Source organism: Anguilla rostrata, chromosome 1 (assembly GCF_018555375.3).
Source record: "Anguilla rostrata isolate EN2019 chromosome 1, ASM1855537v3, whole genome shotgun sequence".
In the NCBI taxonomy this organism is placed as follows: Eukaryota; Metazoa; Chordata; class Actinopteri; order Anguilliformes; family Anguillidae; genus Anguilla; species Anguilla rostrata.
Window position 1 is genome coordinate 66002823 of NC_057933.1, and position 18801 is coordinate 66021623.

The window sequence follows — 18801 nt, forward strand, 5'->3', positions numbered from 1 at the left end:
CCCATCTTCCCATCTCTCTCTCCTCTGATTGACACCTTGTACTTCTGACCAGAAGCCAATCCAGTCTGAGTGAAGCTGAGGGCCCTTCCTACTACATTGGCTTGAATTGTTCCACCTCCATCTCTCTGTCCACCCCAGAAAAAAGATAAACAGATTGAAAGTCACATTCTAAATGAAAATCTGTCCTGATCGCAATGTTGAATTAGACTAAGCTGACATTCTAAAAAAATTTGTTTTACTCAGGGGATACATATGATACTGACAATGAATATATTGGTTGTGTAAAAGCAAAATAACCTACTGTACATCAACTGAATCCACCGTGTACTCTCTGTTGGCTATTTAAGTCTGGGATAGTTTTATATTGCGATGATTAATATGCTGGTACGCTCTGAACAGTCATTGGAATACATGAGTTCTGTTCACCTGCACAAGTATATTAAAGGGTGTGCAATTCTTTAAAACCTTGCAGTAATGCAGAGTATACAAAGGCATTTTACCAGGCTTGTGAAAGTGATGTGGTAGGTGCTGTAATGGACAGAGGGCTGGGTCCAGAAAAGAGTGACAGACGAGTTTGTTATATCTCTGCTCCTAAGATGGACAGAGCCTGAGGGAGCTGTGTGGAGAAAATGGGGATTATACAACTTATCTCAGCTAAATAAATATAACCATCATTTTGCATGTTCCGTTATAGACATTTTACATGAACATATTTAATTGAAATCACGCAAATATAGAGTTGGAGGTACAGGGAGCAATTTAAATGCAATATACATGTTCATGGATTTCATGGTACTATTAGTCAAAGTTAAACATGATGACCAAGTTATGGTCAAAAATCTGCACAAAATCTATCCAGAAGGCTTCATGAGTAAGCAGCAATAATGAAATTGCTATCAAACCCATGACCTCACTATTTTCACAGACTCACCAGTAGTGAACTCAGTGGTGCTCTCTGGTCCCATCTTCCCATCTCTCTCTCCTCTGATTGACACCTTGTACTTCTGACCTGCAGCCAGTCCAGTCGGAGTGAAGCTGGTGAGCCTTCCCCCTACTGTTGCTGTTCTAGTTTCATCTCCATTTCTCTGTGTATGTGAGTAAACAACAAAGAAGAGATTATGTTCAACTTCCCTGCCCAAAAAAAAAAAAAAGGCTATGGTTTCAATTCTGAAAGCAAATCCGTCCAATCACAGGTCAGGCGAACTTTGGTAAAACAGCACGATCACAGAGGTTTAGCACACACAGTAACACTGAAGGGAAAGAGCCTTTACCTGGCTTTTAAAGGTGATGTGGTAGGTGCTGTACTGGACAAAAGGCTGGGTCCAGAAAAGAGTGACAGAAGAGTCTGTGATATCTCTGCTCCGAAGAAGGACAGAGACATAGGGAGCTGGTTGAAAAAAAAAGAGATTAGCATTGTATGTGGGCTAACAATGACTGACCACAGTCTCTACCAAGGGTTTGAGGATTCAGTCCTGGGAGGCCCCAGTGCAGGTTCTCTGTGTGTTTCAGCAGCACTGCTTAATTTAATGTTTATTGGCTAAATAATGTGCACACCTTGTCATCAAGGCCAAAATTGGCAGCTAATTGAAAGGAAACCAGAAAATGGTATGACCCACCAGGACTTGAGTGTGACAAGCTTGTCTATAGTGTGTGCAGTAACAGGCATTTCATGAGATAAAACAAGGATAAAACACAAATTACCATCACAGGTGTCATAAAATCTCTAATGTTGGTACATGACTGCACAGACTGCCAACATATGCTAAAAAAAAACCAGTAAAGAGTCCATCAAGCAAAAACACTGTGGATGTAACAAAGTTGAAATAACTACCAGACACATAAACCCAGTTTCTCATCAGACTCACCAGTAGTGAACTCAGTGGTGCTCTCTGGTCCCATCTTCCCATCTCTCTCTCCTCTGATTGACACCTTGTACTTCTGACCTGCAGCCAGTCCGGTCTGAGTGAAGCTGAGGGCCCTTCCTCCTACATTGGCTTGGATTGTTCCACCTCCATCTCTCTGTACAACCCCCAAAAAAATTAACAGATTGAAAGTCACATTCTAAATGAAAACCTATCCTTACTGCAAAGTTAAATTGGAATAAAGTAGCATTCGAAAAAAAGCTGTTTTACTGAGGGGATATATATGGTACTGACTGTGAATACAATGGTTGTGGAAAAGAAAAAGAACCTACTGTACAGCAACAGATTCCACCTTGTACTGTCTGTTGGCTAATTAAGTATGGGATAGTTTTATATTGCGATGATGAATAAGCTGGTACGCTCTGAACAGTCATTGGAATACATGAGATCTGTTCATCTGAACAAGTATATTAAAGGGTGTGCAATTGGTTAAAGTCTTGCAGTGATGCAGACATTGCAAAGTATACAAAGGCATTTTACCAGGTTTGTGAAAGTGATGTGGTAGGTGCTGAACTGGACAGAGGGCTGGGTCCAGAAAAGAGTGACAGACGAGTCTGTTATATCTCTGCTCCTAAGATGGACAGAGCCTGAGGGAGCTGTGTGGAGAAAATGGGGATTATACAACTTGTCTCAGCTAAATAAACATAACCATCATTTTATTTTTTCGGTTATAGACCTTTTACATAAACACATTCAGTTGAAATCATGCAAAAATAGAGTTGCCGGTAAAGGGAGAAGTTTAAATGCAATGTTCGTGTCCAAGGGCTTCATGGTACTATTGGTCGAAGCTAAATATGATGACCAAGTTAAGGCCAATATATCTGCACAAAATCTAGCCAGAAGGCTTCATGAGTAAGCAACAACATTGAAATTGTCACCAAACCCATGACCCCACTTTTTGCACAAACTAACCAGTCATGAACTCAGTGGTGCTCTCTGGTCCCATCTTCCCATCTCTCTCTCCTCTGATTGACACCTTGTACTTCTGACCTGCAGCCAGTCCAGTCTGAGTGAAGCTGAGGGCCCTTCCTCCTACATTGGCTTGAACTGTTACACCTCCATCTCTCTGTCCACCCAAGAAAAAGATAAACAGATTGAAAGTCACATTCTAAATTAAAATCTGTCCTGACCACAATGTTGAATTAAACTAACCTGACAGTCTAAAAAAAATCTGTTTTACTCAAGGGGATACATATAATACTGACCATGAATACATTGGTTGTGTATAAGCAATAAAAACCACTGTACATCAACAGATTCCATTTTGTGCTGTCTGTTGATTATTTAAGTCTGGGATAGTTTTATATTGCGATGATGAATATGCTGGTATGCTCTGAACAGTCATTGGAATACATGAGTGCTGTTCAACTGAACAAGTATATTAAACGGTGTGAATTCTATAAAATCTTGCAATGATGCAGATCATACAAAAACATTATACCAGGCTTGTGAAAGTGATGTGGTAGGTGCTGTACTGGACAGAGGGCTGGGTCCAGAAAAGAGTGACAGACGAGTCTGTTATATCTCTGCTCCTAAGATGGACAGAGCCTGAGGGAGCTGTGGAGAAAACGGGATTATACAACTTATCTCAGGTAAAAAAAAATATACATCATTTTGTATGTTCCGTTATAGACATTTTACATAAACATATTTAATTGAAATCAAGCAAATATAGAGTTGGCGGTACAGGAGCAATTTAAATGCAATATACATGTCCATGGTTTTCACGGTACCATTGGTCAAAGCTAAACATGATGACCAACTTATGGCCAAATATCTGCACATAATCTATCCAGAAGGCTTCATGAGTAAGCAACAACACTGAAATTGCTACCAAAACCATGACCCCACTTTTTGCACAAACTCACCAGTCGTGAACTCAGTGGTGCTCTCTGGTCCCATCTTCCCATCTCTCTCTCCTCTGATTGACACCTTGTACTTCTGACCTGCAGCCAGTCCAGTCTGAGTGAAGCTGAGGGCCCTTCCTCCTACATTGGCTTGAATTGTTCCACCTCCATCTCTCTGTCCACCCAAGAAAAAGATGAACAGATGGAAAGTCACATTCTAAATGAAAATCTGTCCTGACCACAATGTTGAATTAGACTAACTTGACATTCTAAAAAAAGCTGTTTGACTCAAGGGGATACATGTGGACCATGAATACATAGGTTGTATAAAAGCAAAAGAACCTACTGTACTTCAACAGATTCCATTTTGTGCTGTCTTTTGATTATTTAAGTATGGGATAGTTTTATATTGCGATGATGAATATGCTGGTACGCTCTGAACAGTCATTGGAATACATGAGTTCTGTTCAACTGAACAAGTACATTAAAGGGTGTGGAATTCTTTAAAATCTTGTAATGATGCAGAGCATACAAAGGCATTATACCAGGCTTGTGAAAGTGATGTGGAAGGTGCTGTACTGGACAGAGGGCTGGGTCCAGAAAAGAGTGACAGACGAGTCCGTTATATCTCTGCTCCTAAGATGGACAGAGCCTGAGGGAGCTGTGTGGAGAAAATGGGGATTATACAACTTATCTCAGCTAAATAAACATAACCATCATTTTGTTTTTCGGTTATAGACATTTTACATAAACACAATTAATTGAAATCATGCAAAAATAGAGTTGCAGGTAAAGGGAGAAGTTTAAATGCAATGTTCGTGTCCAAGGGCTTCATGGTACTATTGGTCAAAGTTAAACATGATGACCTAGTTAAGGCCAATAAATCTGCACAAAATCTATCCAGGAGGCTTCATGAGTAAGCAACAACACTGAAATTGCTACCAAAAGCATGACCCCACTTTTTGCACAAACTCACCAGTCGTGAACTCAGTGCTGCTCTCTGGTCCCATCTTCCCATCTCTCTCCCCTCTGATTGACACCTTGTACTTCTGACTGGCAGCCAATCCAGTTTGAGTGAAGCTGGTGAGCCTCCCTTCTATTTCGGCTTGAATCAGTTTATCTCCCTCTCTCTGCGTTTAACAGAAATAGGTGATGCAAGGACTTACAGAACTATTATAACATTAAAAATCTTGTCAGAAAAATTAACCAGAATTGATCTTATATTTTACACAAGCACAATATCTTAAGCTTGGATCACTCAGGGACATTGAAGCTGTGGAGCCTTTACCTGGCTTTTGAAAGTGATGTGGTAGGTGCTGTACTGGACAGAAGGCTGGGTCCAGAACAGAGTGACAGAAGAGTTTGTTGCATCTCTTGTCTGGAGATATATGGAGCCAGAGGGAGCTGTGTGGAGATGAACAGGAAATGTACATTTTATGGAGGTCAAAAAAGACTGACCACAGCCTATAGCCTGTGCAATTACAGGCATTTCATGTGTACATATATGTACAGTATTAAGAGAAGTAGAGGGACGTATAAAAGTGAAAACACAATGTAAATGAATAGGCTCACCAGTTGTGAACTCAATGTTGCTCTCTGGTCCCATCTTCCCATCTCTCTCTCCTCTGATTGATACCTTATACTTCTGACCAGCAGCCAATCCAGTCTGAGTGAAGCTGAGGGCCCTTCCGCCAACTTTAGCTGTTATCATTTTCTCTCTCTCTCTCTGTGCATACAAGAAAACACAACAACAAAAAGGATGAAGTGCCAAAATTGATTTAAAAAATAGATTAGGAAAGCAAATAATTCCTCTGAAAGAAATGTATCTGAAATAGGCTTTACCTGACTTTTAAAAGTGATGTGGTATGTGCTGTACTGGACAGAAGGTTGGGTCCAGAAAAGAGTGACAGAAGAGTCTGTTATATCTTTGCTCCTAAAATGGACCGAGCCTGAGAGAGCTGGTTGAAGAAAAATGAGGGTAATGCCATTTATATAAAAAGATAAAAACCATTATTGACTGATATGAGATGTTACAGAAATGTTTGGTTCACACATATATGCACATAAGCCCAGGGGATCTGATGACAAATAAGACAAAAAGTTGCAATATATATATATATATATACTGACACAGACCAGCAGGATATGTGGGAAAGCAACAGAACCAAAATAGCAGCCAGACTCATGACACCAGTGTTATCACAGACTCACCAGTTGTGAACTCAGTGGTGCTCTCTGGTCCCATCTTCCCATCTCTCTCTCCTCTGATTGATACCTTATACTTCTGACCAGCAGCCAATCCAGTCTGACTGAAGCTGTTGAGCCTCCCTCCAACTTTTGTTGTTAGTATTTTATCTCCCACTTTCTGTGTATAAAAGAAACAGACTGAAAATGTATGTACTTCTTCACTGATAAAAAAAGATACAAAAACATAACAAAACACAAAAAAAAAAAAACAAACATAAAAAACAAATAAGTTGATTGGGCCATTCTAAATGCAAAACTGGACTCACAGCCACTATGCAAGACCACAATTGCACAGACGAGCTAAATTGGTGAACACAAAATGAATAGCGCTAAAATAAAACAAAACACAGATTCCTGCATTTCCTGTCTCTGGTTATTTATATATCTGTTATATATATATATCTAAAAAAGGCATAGATCATAAAATAGAAAAATGACAGAAAACCACAATGCATTTGCCCTGAAATATAGGTGGTAGCAAGGTCTGAGACACAGTTCTGCCACAAGATGATGACCCACCAACTGACTGAGCTTCCAGTAAGTGTTGGTCTATAAAAATTGTATTCAAGCATATGAAATTGTTTGGATATCCCAGTGACACCAAGTGTGTGGAGACTTTACCTGGCTTTTGAAAGTGATGTGGTAGGTGCTGTACAGGACAGAAGGTTGGGTCCAGAATAGTATGACAGAAGAGTCTGTTATATCTCTGCTCCGGAGATGGACAGTGCCAGAGGTAGCTGAGTTGGAAAAATATGTGGGTCATGGATTTTATATACTAGGCTAAAACACATTATTAACTGATATAAGAAGTTACAGAAATGTTGTGAAGACATTTATGCACATATGCCCAGTGTATTATCCTGTACAAACTCTGTTTTTGGTCTGATTGAAAATATAATGCTAAATATCAACACAGAAGCAGTCCAGCAGGATCTCTGTGGAAGCAAAAGAGCCAAAATGCCTTCCAGGCCCATGACCCCAGTTTCTCCATAGACTCACCAGTTGTGAACTCAGTGGTGCTCTCTGGTCCCATCTTCCCATCTCTCTCCCCTCTGATTGACACCTTGTACTTCTGACTGGCAGCCAATCCAGTTTGAGTGAAGCTGGTGAGCCTCCCTTCTATTTCGACTTGAATCATTTTATCTCCCTCTCTCTGCGTTTAACAGAAATAGGTGATGCAAGGACTTACAGAACTATTATAACATTAAAAATCTTGTCAGAAAAATTAACCAGAATTGATCTTTTACACAAGCACAATATCTTAAGCTTGGATCACTCAGGGACATTGAAGCTGTGGAGACTTTACCTGACTTTTGAAAGTGATGTGGTAGGTGCTGTACTGGACAGAAGGTTGGGTCCAGAACAGAGTGACAGATGAGTCTGTTGCATCTCTTGTCTGGAGATATATGGAGCCAGAGGGAGCTGTGTGGAGATGAACAGGAAATGTACATTTTATGGAGGTCAAAAAAGACTGACCACAGCCTATAGCCTGTGCAATTACAGGCATTTCATGTTTACATATATGTACAGTATTAAGAGAAGTAGAGGGACGTATAAAAGTGAAAACACAATGTAAATGTATAGGCTCACCAGTTGTGAACTCAATGTTGTTCTCTGGTCCCATCTTCCCGTCTCTCTCTCCTCTGATTGATACCTTGTACTTCTGACCAGCAGCCAATCCAGTCTGAGTGAAGCTGAGGGCTCTTCCGCTAACTTTAGCTGTTATCATTTTATCTCCCTCTCTCTGTGCAAACAGGAAAACACAACAGCAAAAAGGTTAATGTGCTTCTTCACTGGCATAAAAGAAGATTTGATTTTTAAAAATTGATTATGAAAGCAAATAATTCCTTGAAGAGAAATGTATCTGAAATAGGCTTTACCTGACTTTTGAAAGTGACGTGGTAGTTGCTGTACTGGACAGAAGGTTGGGTCCAGGAAAGAGTGACAGAAGAGTCTGTTAAATCTCTGCTCCGAAGATGGACAGAACCAGATGGTGCTGGGTGGAGAAAAAAATTATATAAAGATGGCGAAAAGAGGAAGTTTCAAATTTAATATACCCCTTTGGTGTCATGCTTATTAGTCCATTAAACCCCCCTGACCAGAAGTTGAATTAGCAGGGGTGATGTGGGTGTGGCACACCCATATAAGCAGCCAAGAGGGCCCCCTGACTACCCAAACTACCCTGACTATATGTCTGATAGCCAGTGCCTCATCATGCCTTGCACCCATATGTATGACTGGAAAGCTCTGGTCATGTCCCTGACAGAAGGGATGACCAAACAAGGAGAACATTTTGCAGATTTGCAGAGAATTATTTGAGTAATATCCCTCTTAATGCAATGAGGCAAAAATGGCGATGAGACCCATAAACCCAATTTCCTCACAAACTCACCAGCTGTAAACTCAGTGGTGCTCTCTGGTCCCATCTTCCCATCTCTCTCCCCTCTGATTGACACCTTGTACTTCTGACCAGCAGCCAATCCAGTCTGAGTGAAGCTGGTGAGCCTCCCTTCTATTTTGGCCTGAATAATTTTTTCTCCCTCTCTCTGTATTTAAGAAGGAAGAAGTCATGAACAACTTTGTGCACATCCTAACTGAGATAAGAACAGAAAGCAGACTGGCAGAACTATTGTAAATACTGTCAGAAACAGTAACGTGAACAGACTTTAATTTTACAAGAGCACAATTTCATGAGCTTGACTCACTCAGTGACAGTGAAGGTGAGGGGGCTTTACCTGGCTCTTGAAAGTGATGTGGTAGGTTCTGTACTGGACAGAAGGCTGGGTCCAGAACAGTGTGACAGATGAGTCTGTTGTATCTCTGGTCTGGAAATAGATGAAGCCATACGGAGCTTGGGGGAAATAAATGGGGATTGTATATTTTATGTCAGTTAACAAAGGCTGGCCACAGTACGTAGCATGTGCAGTCATATGCATTTCATGTTTACATATTTGCATACAAAGAGAGTGTAACAATGTAACTATACACAGGAACGTTTGTGGCCTCTGGCTTCCCGACCACAGGACTGACCCTCTGCTGAGTTCACTATTAACCCTCCTATTATGTTCAAATTAACTAACAACTTTCATGTTTGGGGTCAATTTGCAGGGGAATAAATACTCTACTTAATGAATTAGGTATCATCTTAGGGTAAGGAACACTCCCTTTCAGGAAGAATGGGGTGCCCGCTTTAACATGGTTAAACATTAAAGCAGTAATTAGTGATTGTTTATCCATGTTTTATTGGCCGCTCCAATACCACAACCCAATCAAATGTTTGTGCACCCAAAATAATGCACCAATCACGTTACATTGATCACACGTGGGATCTCGTCTCGTCAGTGACTTTTTGGCATTAAAACTCACTGAAAACAACTGGGCTGCAAGGGTTAAGACGCCTGTCTACCAGACCAGATGCCACAAAGCAAATCGCCAGACTTCGCTGTGCGCCCCGAAGCACTTCGTCTGACCAACAAGCAGTGGGCCTGCTACAGTCCGCGAAATAAACCAAGCTGGTTTATTTTCCTCCGACAGCTATCATCAGGAACAAGTATACTTTAACCCCCATATCTCCCTTGTGGACGAACCCAAGTGGAAGATTTGTGCACACCCAAAGTCATCTTGCCTGGAACCTGTCGTGACCCTGATTTCAAAAAATAACTTTCTCAAAAGTGCACTCACATCTGAAGTAGCCTTGGACCAGCTGACAACCTGACTTGTCACCCATTTTATTGTTGTTAAGTATTGAAACCGTTCTTGTATATCTCGATGTAGGCTATATAAAACGCATGTTATACAGTCTACACTGACATCAAACCATGGGATAGCATAAAACATGTAACATCTGATTCGGCCATTTTACTATATATATATATATATCCTTTAATTCCAAACTATAATCGTGTCTGGTATTTCATTAAGTTGGGCTATACAGATGTACAGAATTCGGACTGGTCGTTGAAATCAATTCTGATTAAACCTGACCAAACCTCACTACAAATGGTACAGGGACATAGAACACAACTTAATTGTACAGTGTCATCATGTTATAAGTGTCTGCTTGCGCATATATTACTACAATATGCAAAAAATAAAATAAATATAGCAAGGAATCTAAGCAGGATCACGGTGGGTGTAATCAAGTTAAAATGACTACAAGACCCACAAATCCAGTTTCCAGGCCCATGACCCCAGTTTCTCCATAGACTCACCAGTTGTGAACTCAGTGGTGCTCTCTGGTCCCATCTTCCCATCTCTCTCTCCTCTGATTGACACCTTGTACTTCTGACCAGCAGCCAATCCAGTCTGAGTGAAGCTGGTGAGCCTCCCTCCTATTTTGACTTGAATCATTTCATCTTCCTCTCTCTATGAAAACAGGAAAAGACAACAAAATGGTTAATGAACCTCTTTCCTGGCAAAAAATAAAATAAATTTGGAAATTTATTATGAAAGTAAATAATTCCTATAAGAGAGATTAATTTTTTACCTGGCTTTTGAAAGTGATGTGGTAGGTGCTGTACTGGACAGAAGGCTGAGTCCAGAAAAGATATACAGAAGAGTCTGTTATGTCTCTGCTCCGAAGGTTGACAGAGCCAGAGGGAGCTGCATTGAGAAAATTGGCAATTACACATTTTATGTAGGCTAAAAACACATGAACACATGGAAATGTATGAAGCCACAGGTATGACAGATTGAGAGATAGAAAAGTTTAAGAACAATGCACAAGCCCAGTGGTATCATGCTGTACACTGTGCTATAGGACTTTGGTTAAAAATATTACCAAGCTATGCAAAAATTTTGGCAATGAATCTATTTTTAAGAAGCGTTAAAAAATATTGGATGATAACAAGAATAGGCCTGTACGCCTGATTTAGTCACATCTTTTCCAATAGTTAACACAACAACATACAACACCCCAGGAAATCTGTATGACCTGGCAAGATGGGCCATGCCTTGGCAGCACTGGGAAAAACAGGTGTATTTGATATCAGTGTAGAATTGGACCTTGAAATGCACCAGGTTTGTGCTCCTGCATGGAATATCACAGTTCAAATGGATCTCTGTTGTGGAAAAACCCAAAATGGCCATGAGAGCCATAAAACCAGTATTTTGACTAACTCACCAGTCGTGAACTCAGTGGTGCTCTCTGGTCCCATCTTCCCATCTCTCTCTCCTCTGATTGACACCTTGTACTTCTGACCAGCAGCCAATCCAGTCTGAGTGAAGCTGGTGAGCCTTCCTCCTATTTTGACTTGAATCATTTTATCTTCCTCTCTCTATGAAAACAGGAAAAGACAACAAAAAGGTTAATGAACCTCTTTCCTGGCAAAAAATAAAATAAATTTGGAAATTTATTATGGAAGTAAATAATTCCTATAAGAGAGATTCATTTTAAAAAGGTTTTACCTGGCTTTTGAAAGTGATGTGGTAGGTGCTGTACTGGACAGAAGGCTGAGTCCAGAAAAGATATACAGAAGAGTCTGTTATGTCTCTGCTCCGAAGGTTGACAGAGCCAGAGGGAGCTGCATTGAGAAAATTGGCAATTACACATTTTATGTAGGCTAAAAACACATGAACACATGGAAATGTATGAAGCCACAGGTATGACAGATTGAGAGATAGAAAAGTTTAAGAACAATGCACAAGCCCAGTGGTATCATGCTGTACACTGTGCTATAGGACTTTGGTTAAAAATATTACCAAGCAATGCAAAAATTTTGGCAATGAATCTATTTATAAGAAACGTTAAAAAATATTGGATGATAACAAGGATAGGCCGGTTCGCCTGATTTAGTCACATCTTTTCCAATAGTTAACACAACAACATACAACACCCCAGGAAATCTGTATGACCTGGCAAGATGGGCCATGCCTTGGCAGCACTGGGAAAAACAGGTGTATTTGATATCAGTGTAGAATTGGACCTTGAAATGCACCAGGTTTGTGCTCCTGCATGGAATATCACAGTTCAAAGGGATCTCGGTTGTGGAAAAACCCAAAATGGCCATGAGAGCCATAAAACCAGTATTTTGACTAACTCACCAGTCGTGAACTCAGTGGTGCTCTCTGGTCCCATCTTCCCATCTCTCTCTCCTCTGATTGACACCTTGTACTTCTGACCAGCAGCCAATCCAGTCTGAGTGAAGCTGGAGAGCCTTCCTCCAACATTGGCTTGAATTGTTCCACCTCCATCTCTCTGTCCAACCAAAAAAGATAAACAGATTGAAAGTCACATTCTAAATTAAAACCTGTCATGACTGCAATGTTAAATTGGACAAAACTGACATTCCAAAAAAAATCATTTTACTCAGGGGATACATATGGTACCTACTGTGAATACATTGGTTATGTAAACGCAAAAGAATCTACTGTACATCAACAGATTCCACCTTGTACCATCTGTTGCCAATTAAAGTTTGCGACAGTTTTAAATTGTGATGATGAGTAGAGAGCTAAACTGAACAGTCATTGGAATAAATGAGTTCTGTACAACTGAACAAGTATTTTAAAGGGTGTGCAATTCTTTAAAATCTCAAAATGATGCATAATATACAAAGGCATTTTACCAGGCTTGTGAAAGTGATGTCATAAGTGCTGTACTGGACAGAGGGCTGGGTCCAGAATAGGGTGACAGACGAGTTTGTTATATCTTTGCTCCTAAGATGAACAGGCCCTGAAAGAGCTGAATGGAGACAATGGGAATTATATGACTTATCTCAGCAAAATAATCATCACCATCATTTAGTTTTTTTGGTTATAGACATTTTACCGAAACACATTTAATTGAAATCATGCAAAAATAGGGTTGGACGTAAAGGGAGAAGTTTAAATGCAATGTACATGTCCAAAGGTTTCAAGGTACTATTGGCCAAAGTTAAACATGATGACGAGGTTCTGGCCAATAAATCTGCACAAAATCTATCCAGAAGGCTTCATGAGTAAGCAACAACACTGAAATTGCTACCAAACCCATGCCCCCGCATTTTGCACAGACTCACCAGTCGTGAACTCAGTGGTGCTCTCTGGTCCCATCTTCCCATCTCTCTCTCCTCTGATTGACACCTTGTACTTCTGATCTGCAGCCAGTCCAGTCTGAGTGAAGCTGAGGGCCCTTCCTACTATATTGGCTTGAATTGTTCCACCTCCATCTCTCTGTCCACCCCAGAAAAAGATAAACAGATTGAAAGTCACATTCTAAATGTAAATCTGTCCTGATCGCAATGTTGAATTAGACTAAGCTGACATTCTAAAAAAAATTGTTTTACTCAGGGGATACATATGATACTGACAATTAATATATTGGTTGTGTAAAAGCAATATAACCTACTGTACATCAACTGAATCCACCGTGTACTCTCTGTTGGCTATTTAAGTCTGGGATAGTTTTATATTGCGATGATTAATATGCTGGTATGCTCTGAACAGTTATTGGAATACATGAGTTCTGTTCACCTGCACAAGTATATTAAAGGGTGCGCAATTCTTTAAAACCTTGCAGTAATGCAGAGTATACAAAGGCATTTTACCAGGCTTGTGAAAGTGATGTGGTAGGTGCTGTAATGGACAGAGGGCTGGGTCCAGAAAAGAGTGACAGACGAGTTTGTTATATCTCTGCTCCTAAGATGGACAGAGCCCGAGGGAGCTGTGTGGAGAAAATGGGGATTATACAACTTATCTCAGCTAAATAAATATAACCATCATTTTGCATGTTCCGTTATAGACATTTTACATGAACATATTTAATTGAAATCACGCAAATATAGAGTTGGAGGTACAGGGAGCAATTTAAATGCAATATACATGTTCATGGGTTTCATGGTACTATTAGTCAAAGTTAAACATGATGACCAAGTTATGGCCAAAAATCTGCACAAAATCTATCCAGAAGGCTTCATGAGTAAGCAGCAATAATGAAATTGCTATCAAACCCATGACCTCACTATTTTCACAGACTCACCAGTAGTGAACTCAGTGGTGCTCTCTGGTCCCATCTTCCCATCTCTCTCTCCTCTGATTGACACCTTGTACTGCTGACCTGCAGCCAGTCCAGTCGGAGTGAAGCTGGTGAGCCTTCCCCCTACTGTTGCTGTTCTAGTTTCATCTCCATTTCGCTGTGTATGTGAGTAAACAACAAAGAAGAGATTATGTTCAACTTCCCTGCCCAAAAAAAAAAAAAAAAAGGCTACGGTTTCAATTCGGAAAGCAAATCCTTCCAATCACAGGTCATGCGAACTTTGGTAAAACAGCACGATCACAGAGGTTTAGCTCACACAGTGACACTGAGGGGAAAGAGCCTTTACCTGGCTTTTAAAGGTGATGTGGTAGGTGCTGTACTGGACAGAAGGCTGGGTCCAGAAAAGAGTGACAGAAGAGTCTGTGATATCTCTGCTCCGAAGAAGGACAGAGACAGAGGGAGCTGGTTGAAAAAAAAAGAGATTAGCATTTTATGTGGGCTAACAATGACTGACCACAGTCTCTACCAAGGGTTTGAGGATTCAGTCCTGGGAGGCCCCAGTGCAGGTTCTCTGTGTGTTTCAGCAGCACTGCTTAATTTAATGTTTATTGGCTAAATAATGTGCACACCTTGTCATCAAGGCCAAAATTGGCAGCTAATTGAAAGGAAACCAGAAAATGGTATGACCCACCAGGACTTGAGTGTGACAAGCTTGTCTATAGTGTGTGCAGTAACAGGCATTTCATGAGATAAAACAAGGATAAAACACAAATTACCATCACAGGTGTCATAAAATCTCTAATGTTGGTACATGACTGCACAGACTGCCAACATATGCTAAAAAAAACCAGTAAAGAGTCCATCAAGCAAAAACACTGTGGATGTAACTAAGCTGAAATAACTACCAGACACATCAACCCAGTTTCTCATCAGACTCACCAGTAGTGAACTCAGTGGTGCTCTCTGGTCCCATCTTCCCATCTCTCTCTCCTCTGATTGACACCTTGTACTTCTGACCTGCAGCCAGTCCGGTCTGAGTGAAGCTCAGGGCCCTTCCTCCTACATTGGCTTGGATTGTTCCACCTCCATCTCTCTGTCCAACCCCCCAAAAAATTAACAGATTGAAAGTCACATTCTAAATGAAAACCTATCCTTACTGCAAAGTTAAATTGGAATAAAGTAGCATTCGAAAAAAAGCTGTTTTACTCAGGGGATATATATGGTACTGACTGTGAATACAGTGGTTGTGGAAAAGAAAAAGAACCTACTGTACAGCAACAGATTCCACCTTGTACTGTCTGTTGGCTAATTAAGTATGGGATAGTTTTATATTGCGATGATGAATATGCTGGTACGCTCTGAACAGTCATTGGAATACATGAGATCTGTTCATCTGAACAAGTATATTAAAGGGTGTTCAGTTTGTTAAAGTCTTGCAGTGATGCAGACATTGCAAAGTATACAAAGGCATTTTACCAGGTTTGTGAAATTGATGTGGTAGGTGCTGAACTGGACAGAGGGCTGGGTCCAGAAAAGAGTGACAGACGAGTCTGTTATATCTCTGCTCCTAAGATGGACAGAGCCTGAGGGAGCTGTGTGGAGAAAATTGGGATTATACAACTTGTCTCAGCTAAATAAACATAACTATCATTTAGATTTTTCGGGTATAGACATTTTACATAAACACATTCAGTTGAAATCATGCAAAAATAGAGTTGCAGGTAAAGGGAGAAGTTTAAATGCAATGTTCGTGTCCAAGGGCTTCATGGTACTATTGGTCAAAGCTGAACATGAAGACCAAGTTAAGGCCAATATATCTGCACAAAATCTAGCCAGAAGGCTTCATGAGTAAGCAACAACATTGAAATTGTCATCAAACCCATGACCCCACTTTTTGCACAAACTAACCAGTCATGAACTCAGTGGTGCTCTCTGGTCCCATCTTCCCATCTGTCTCTCCTCTGATTGACACCTTGTACTTCTGACCAGCAGCTAGTCCAGTCTGAGTGAAGCTGAGGGCCCTTCCTCCTACATTGGCTTGAACTGTTACACCTCCATCTCTCTGTCCACCCAAGAAAAAGATAAACAGATTGAAAGTCACATTCTAAATTAAAATCTGTCCTGACCACAATGTTGAATTAAACTAACCTGACAGTCTAAAAAAAATCTGTTTTACTCAAGGGGATACATATAATACAGAGCGTGAATACATTGGTTGTGTATAAACAATAAAAACCACTGTACATCAACAGATTCCATTTTGTGCTGTCTGTTGATTATTTAAGTCTGGGATAGTTTTATATTGCGATGATGAATATGCTGGTATGCTCTGAACAGTCATTGGAATACATGAGTGCTGTTCAACTGAACAAGTATATTAAACGGTGTGGAATTCTATAAAATCTTGCAATGATGCAGATCATACAAAAACATTATACCAGGCTTGTGAAAGTGATGTGGTAGGTGCTGTACTGGACAGAGGGCTGGGTCCAGAAAAGAGTGACAGACGAGTCTGTTATATCTCTGCTCCTAAGATGGACAGAGCCTGAGGGAGCTGTGTGGAGAAAATGGGGATTATACAACTTATCTCAGGTAAAAAAAAATATACATCATTTTGTATGTTCCGTTATAGACATTTTACATAAACATATTTAATTGAAATCAAGCAAATATAGAGTTGGCGGTACAGGGAGCAATTTAAATGCAATATACATGTCCATGGTTTTCACGGTACCATTGGTCAAAGCTAAACATGATGACCAACTTATGGCCAAATATCTGCACATAATCTATCCAGAAGGCTTCATGAGTAAGCAACAACACTGAAATTGCTACCAAAACCATGACCCCACTTTTTGCACAAACTCACCAGTCGTGAACTCAGTGGTGCTCTCTGGTCCCATCTTCCCATCTCTCTCTCCTCTGATTGACACCTTGTACTTCTGACCTGCAGCCAGTCCAGTCTGAGTGAAGCTGAGGGCCCTTCCTCCTACATTGGCTTGAATTGTTCCACCTCCATCTCTCTGTCCACCCAAGAAAAAGATGAACAGATGGAAAGTCACATTCTAAATGAAAATCTGTCCTGACCACAATGTTGAATTAGACTAACTTGACATTCTAAAAAAAGCTGTTTGACTCAAGGGGATACATGTGGACCATGAATACATAGGTTGTATAAAAGCAAAAGAACCTACTGTACTTCAACAGATTCCATTTTGTGCTGTCTTTTGATTATTTAAGTATGGGATAGTTTTATATTGCGATGATGAATATGCTGGTACGCTCTGAACAGTCATTGGAATACATGAGTTCTGTTCAACTGAACAAGTACATTAAAGGGTGTGGAATTCTTTAAAATCTTGTAATGATGCAGAGCATACAAAGGCATTATACCAGGCTTGTGAAAGTGATGTGGTAGGTGCTGTACTGGACAGAGGGCTGGGTCCAGAAAAGAGTGACAGACGAGTCCGTTATATCTCTGCTCCTAAGATGGACAGAGCCTGAGGGAGCTGTGTGGAGAAAATGGGGATTATACAACTTATCTCAGCTAAATAAACATAACCATCATTTTGTTTTTCGGTTATAGACATTTTACATAAACACAATTAATTGAAATCATGCAAAAATAGAGTTGCAGGTAAAGGGAGAAGTTTAAATGCAATGTTCGTGTCCAAGGGCTTCATGGTACTATTGGTCAAAGTTAAACATGATGACCTAGTTAAGGCCAATAAATCTGCACAAAATCTATCCAGGAGGCTTCATGAGTAAGCAACAACACTGAAATTGCTACCAAAAGCATGACCCCACTTTTTGCACAAACTCACCAGTCGTGAACTCAGTGGTGCTCTCTGGTCCCATCTTCCCATCTCTCTCTCCTCTGATTGACACCTTGTACTTCTGACCTGCAGCCAGTCCAGTCTGAGTGAAGCTGAGGGCCCTTCCTCCTACATTGGCTTGAATTGTTCCACCTCCATCTCTCTGTCCATCCCAGAAAAAGATGAACAGATTGAAAGTCACGTTCTAAATGAAAATCTGTCCTAACTGCAATGTTGAATTCGACAAAACTGACATTCTAATACAAAGCTGTTTTAGTCAGAGGATACAAATAGTACTGAGTGTGAATTTGTTTGTTGTGTAAAAGCAAAAGATCCTACTGTACATCAACAGATTCCAGTTCGTGCTGTCTGTTGACTATGTTATTATGGGACAGTTTTAAATTGCGATGATGAATATGCTGGTACGCTCTGGACAGTCATTGGAATACATGAGTTCTGTTCAACTGAACAAGTACATTAAAGGGTGTACAATTCTTTAAAATCTTGCAATGATGCAGAGCATACAAAGGCATTATACCAGGCTTGTGAAAGTGATGTGGTAGGTGCTGTACTGGACAGAGGGCTGGGTCCAGAAAAGAGTGACAGACGAGTCTGTTATATCTCTGCTCCTAAGATGGACAGAGCCTGAGGGAGCTGTGTGGAGAAAATGGGGATTATACAACTTATCTCAGCTAAATAAACATAACCATCATTTTGTTTTTCGGTTATAGACATTTTACATAAACACAATTAATTGAAATCATGCAAAAATAGAGTTGCAGGTAAAGGGAGAAGTTTAAATGCAATGTTCGTGTCCAAGGGCTTCATGGTACTATTGGTCAAAGTTAAACATGATGACCAAGTTATGGCCAATAAATCTGCACAAAATCTATCCAGGAGGCTTCATGAGTAAGCAACAACACTGAAATTGCTACCAAAACCATGACCCCACTTTTTGCACAAACTCACCAGTTGTGAACTCAGTAGTGCTCTCTGGTCCCATCTTCCCATCTCTC

The 18801-nt window shown here is 40.4% G+C and overlaps 1 protein-coding gene across 1 annotated transcript; it reads right to left on the reverse strand.

Moving 5' to 3' along the window:
• Positions 1 to 458: 458 nt before the first annotated feature.
• On the reverse strand, positions 459 to 18438 carry LOC135233072 (tenascin-X-like). Its single transcript, XM_064296662.1, has 39 exons — positions 18324 to 18438; positions 17795 to 17948; positions 17364 to 17479; positions 16840 to 16993; positions 16409 to 16524; positions 15879 to 16032; positions 15447 to 15562; positions 14910 to 15063; positions 14317 to 14432; positions 13974 to 14127; positions 13543 to 13658; positions 13015 to 13168; positions 12583 to 12698; positions 12059 to 12212; positions 11423 to 11538; positions 11139 to 11292; positions 10503 to 10618; positions 10228 to 10381; positions 8752 to 8867; positions 8409 to 8562; positions 7897 to 8012; positions 7607 to 7760; positions 7323 to 7438; positions 7016 to 7169; positions 6638 to 6753; positions 5981 to 6134; positions 5612 to 5727; positions 5342 to 5495; positions 5058 to 5173; positions 4746 to 4899; positions 4315 to 4430; positions 3791 to 3944; positions 3364 to 3479; positions 2835 to 2988; positions 2403 to 2518; positions 1866 to 2019; positions 1272 to 1387; positions 932 to 1085; positions 459 to 616 (listed from the first exon to the last, which is right to left on the reverse strand). Exons 2-39 carry the CDS (start codon positions 17826 to 17828, stop codon positions 459 to 461), a joined length of 5052 nt encoding a protein of 1683 aa, XP_064152732.1. The 5' UTR covers positions 17829 to 17948; positions 18324 to 18438.
• Between the last annotated feature and the right edge of the window lie 363 nt (positions 18439 to 18801).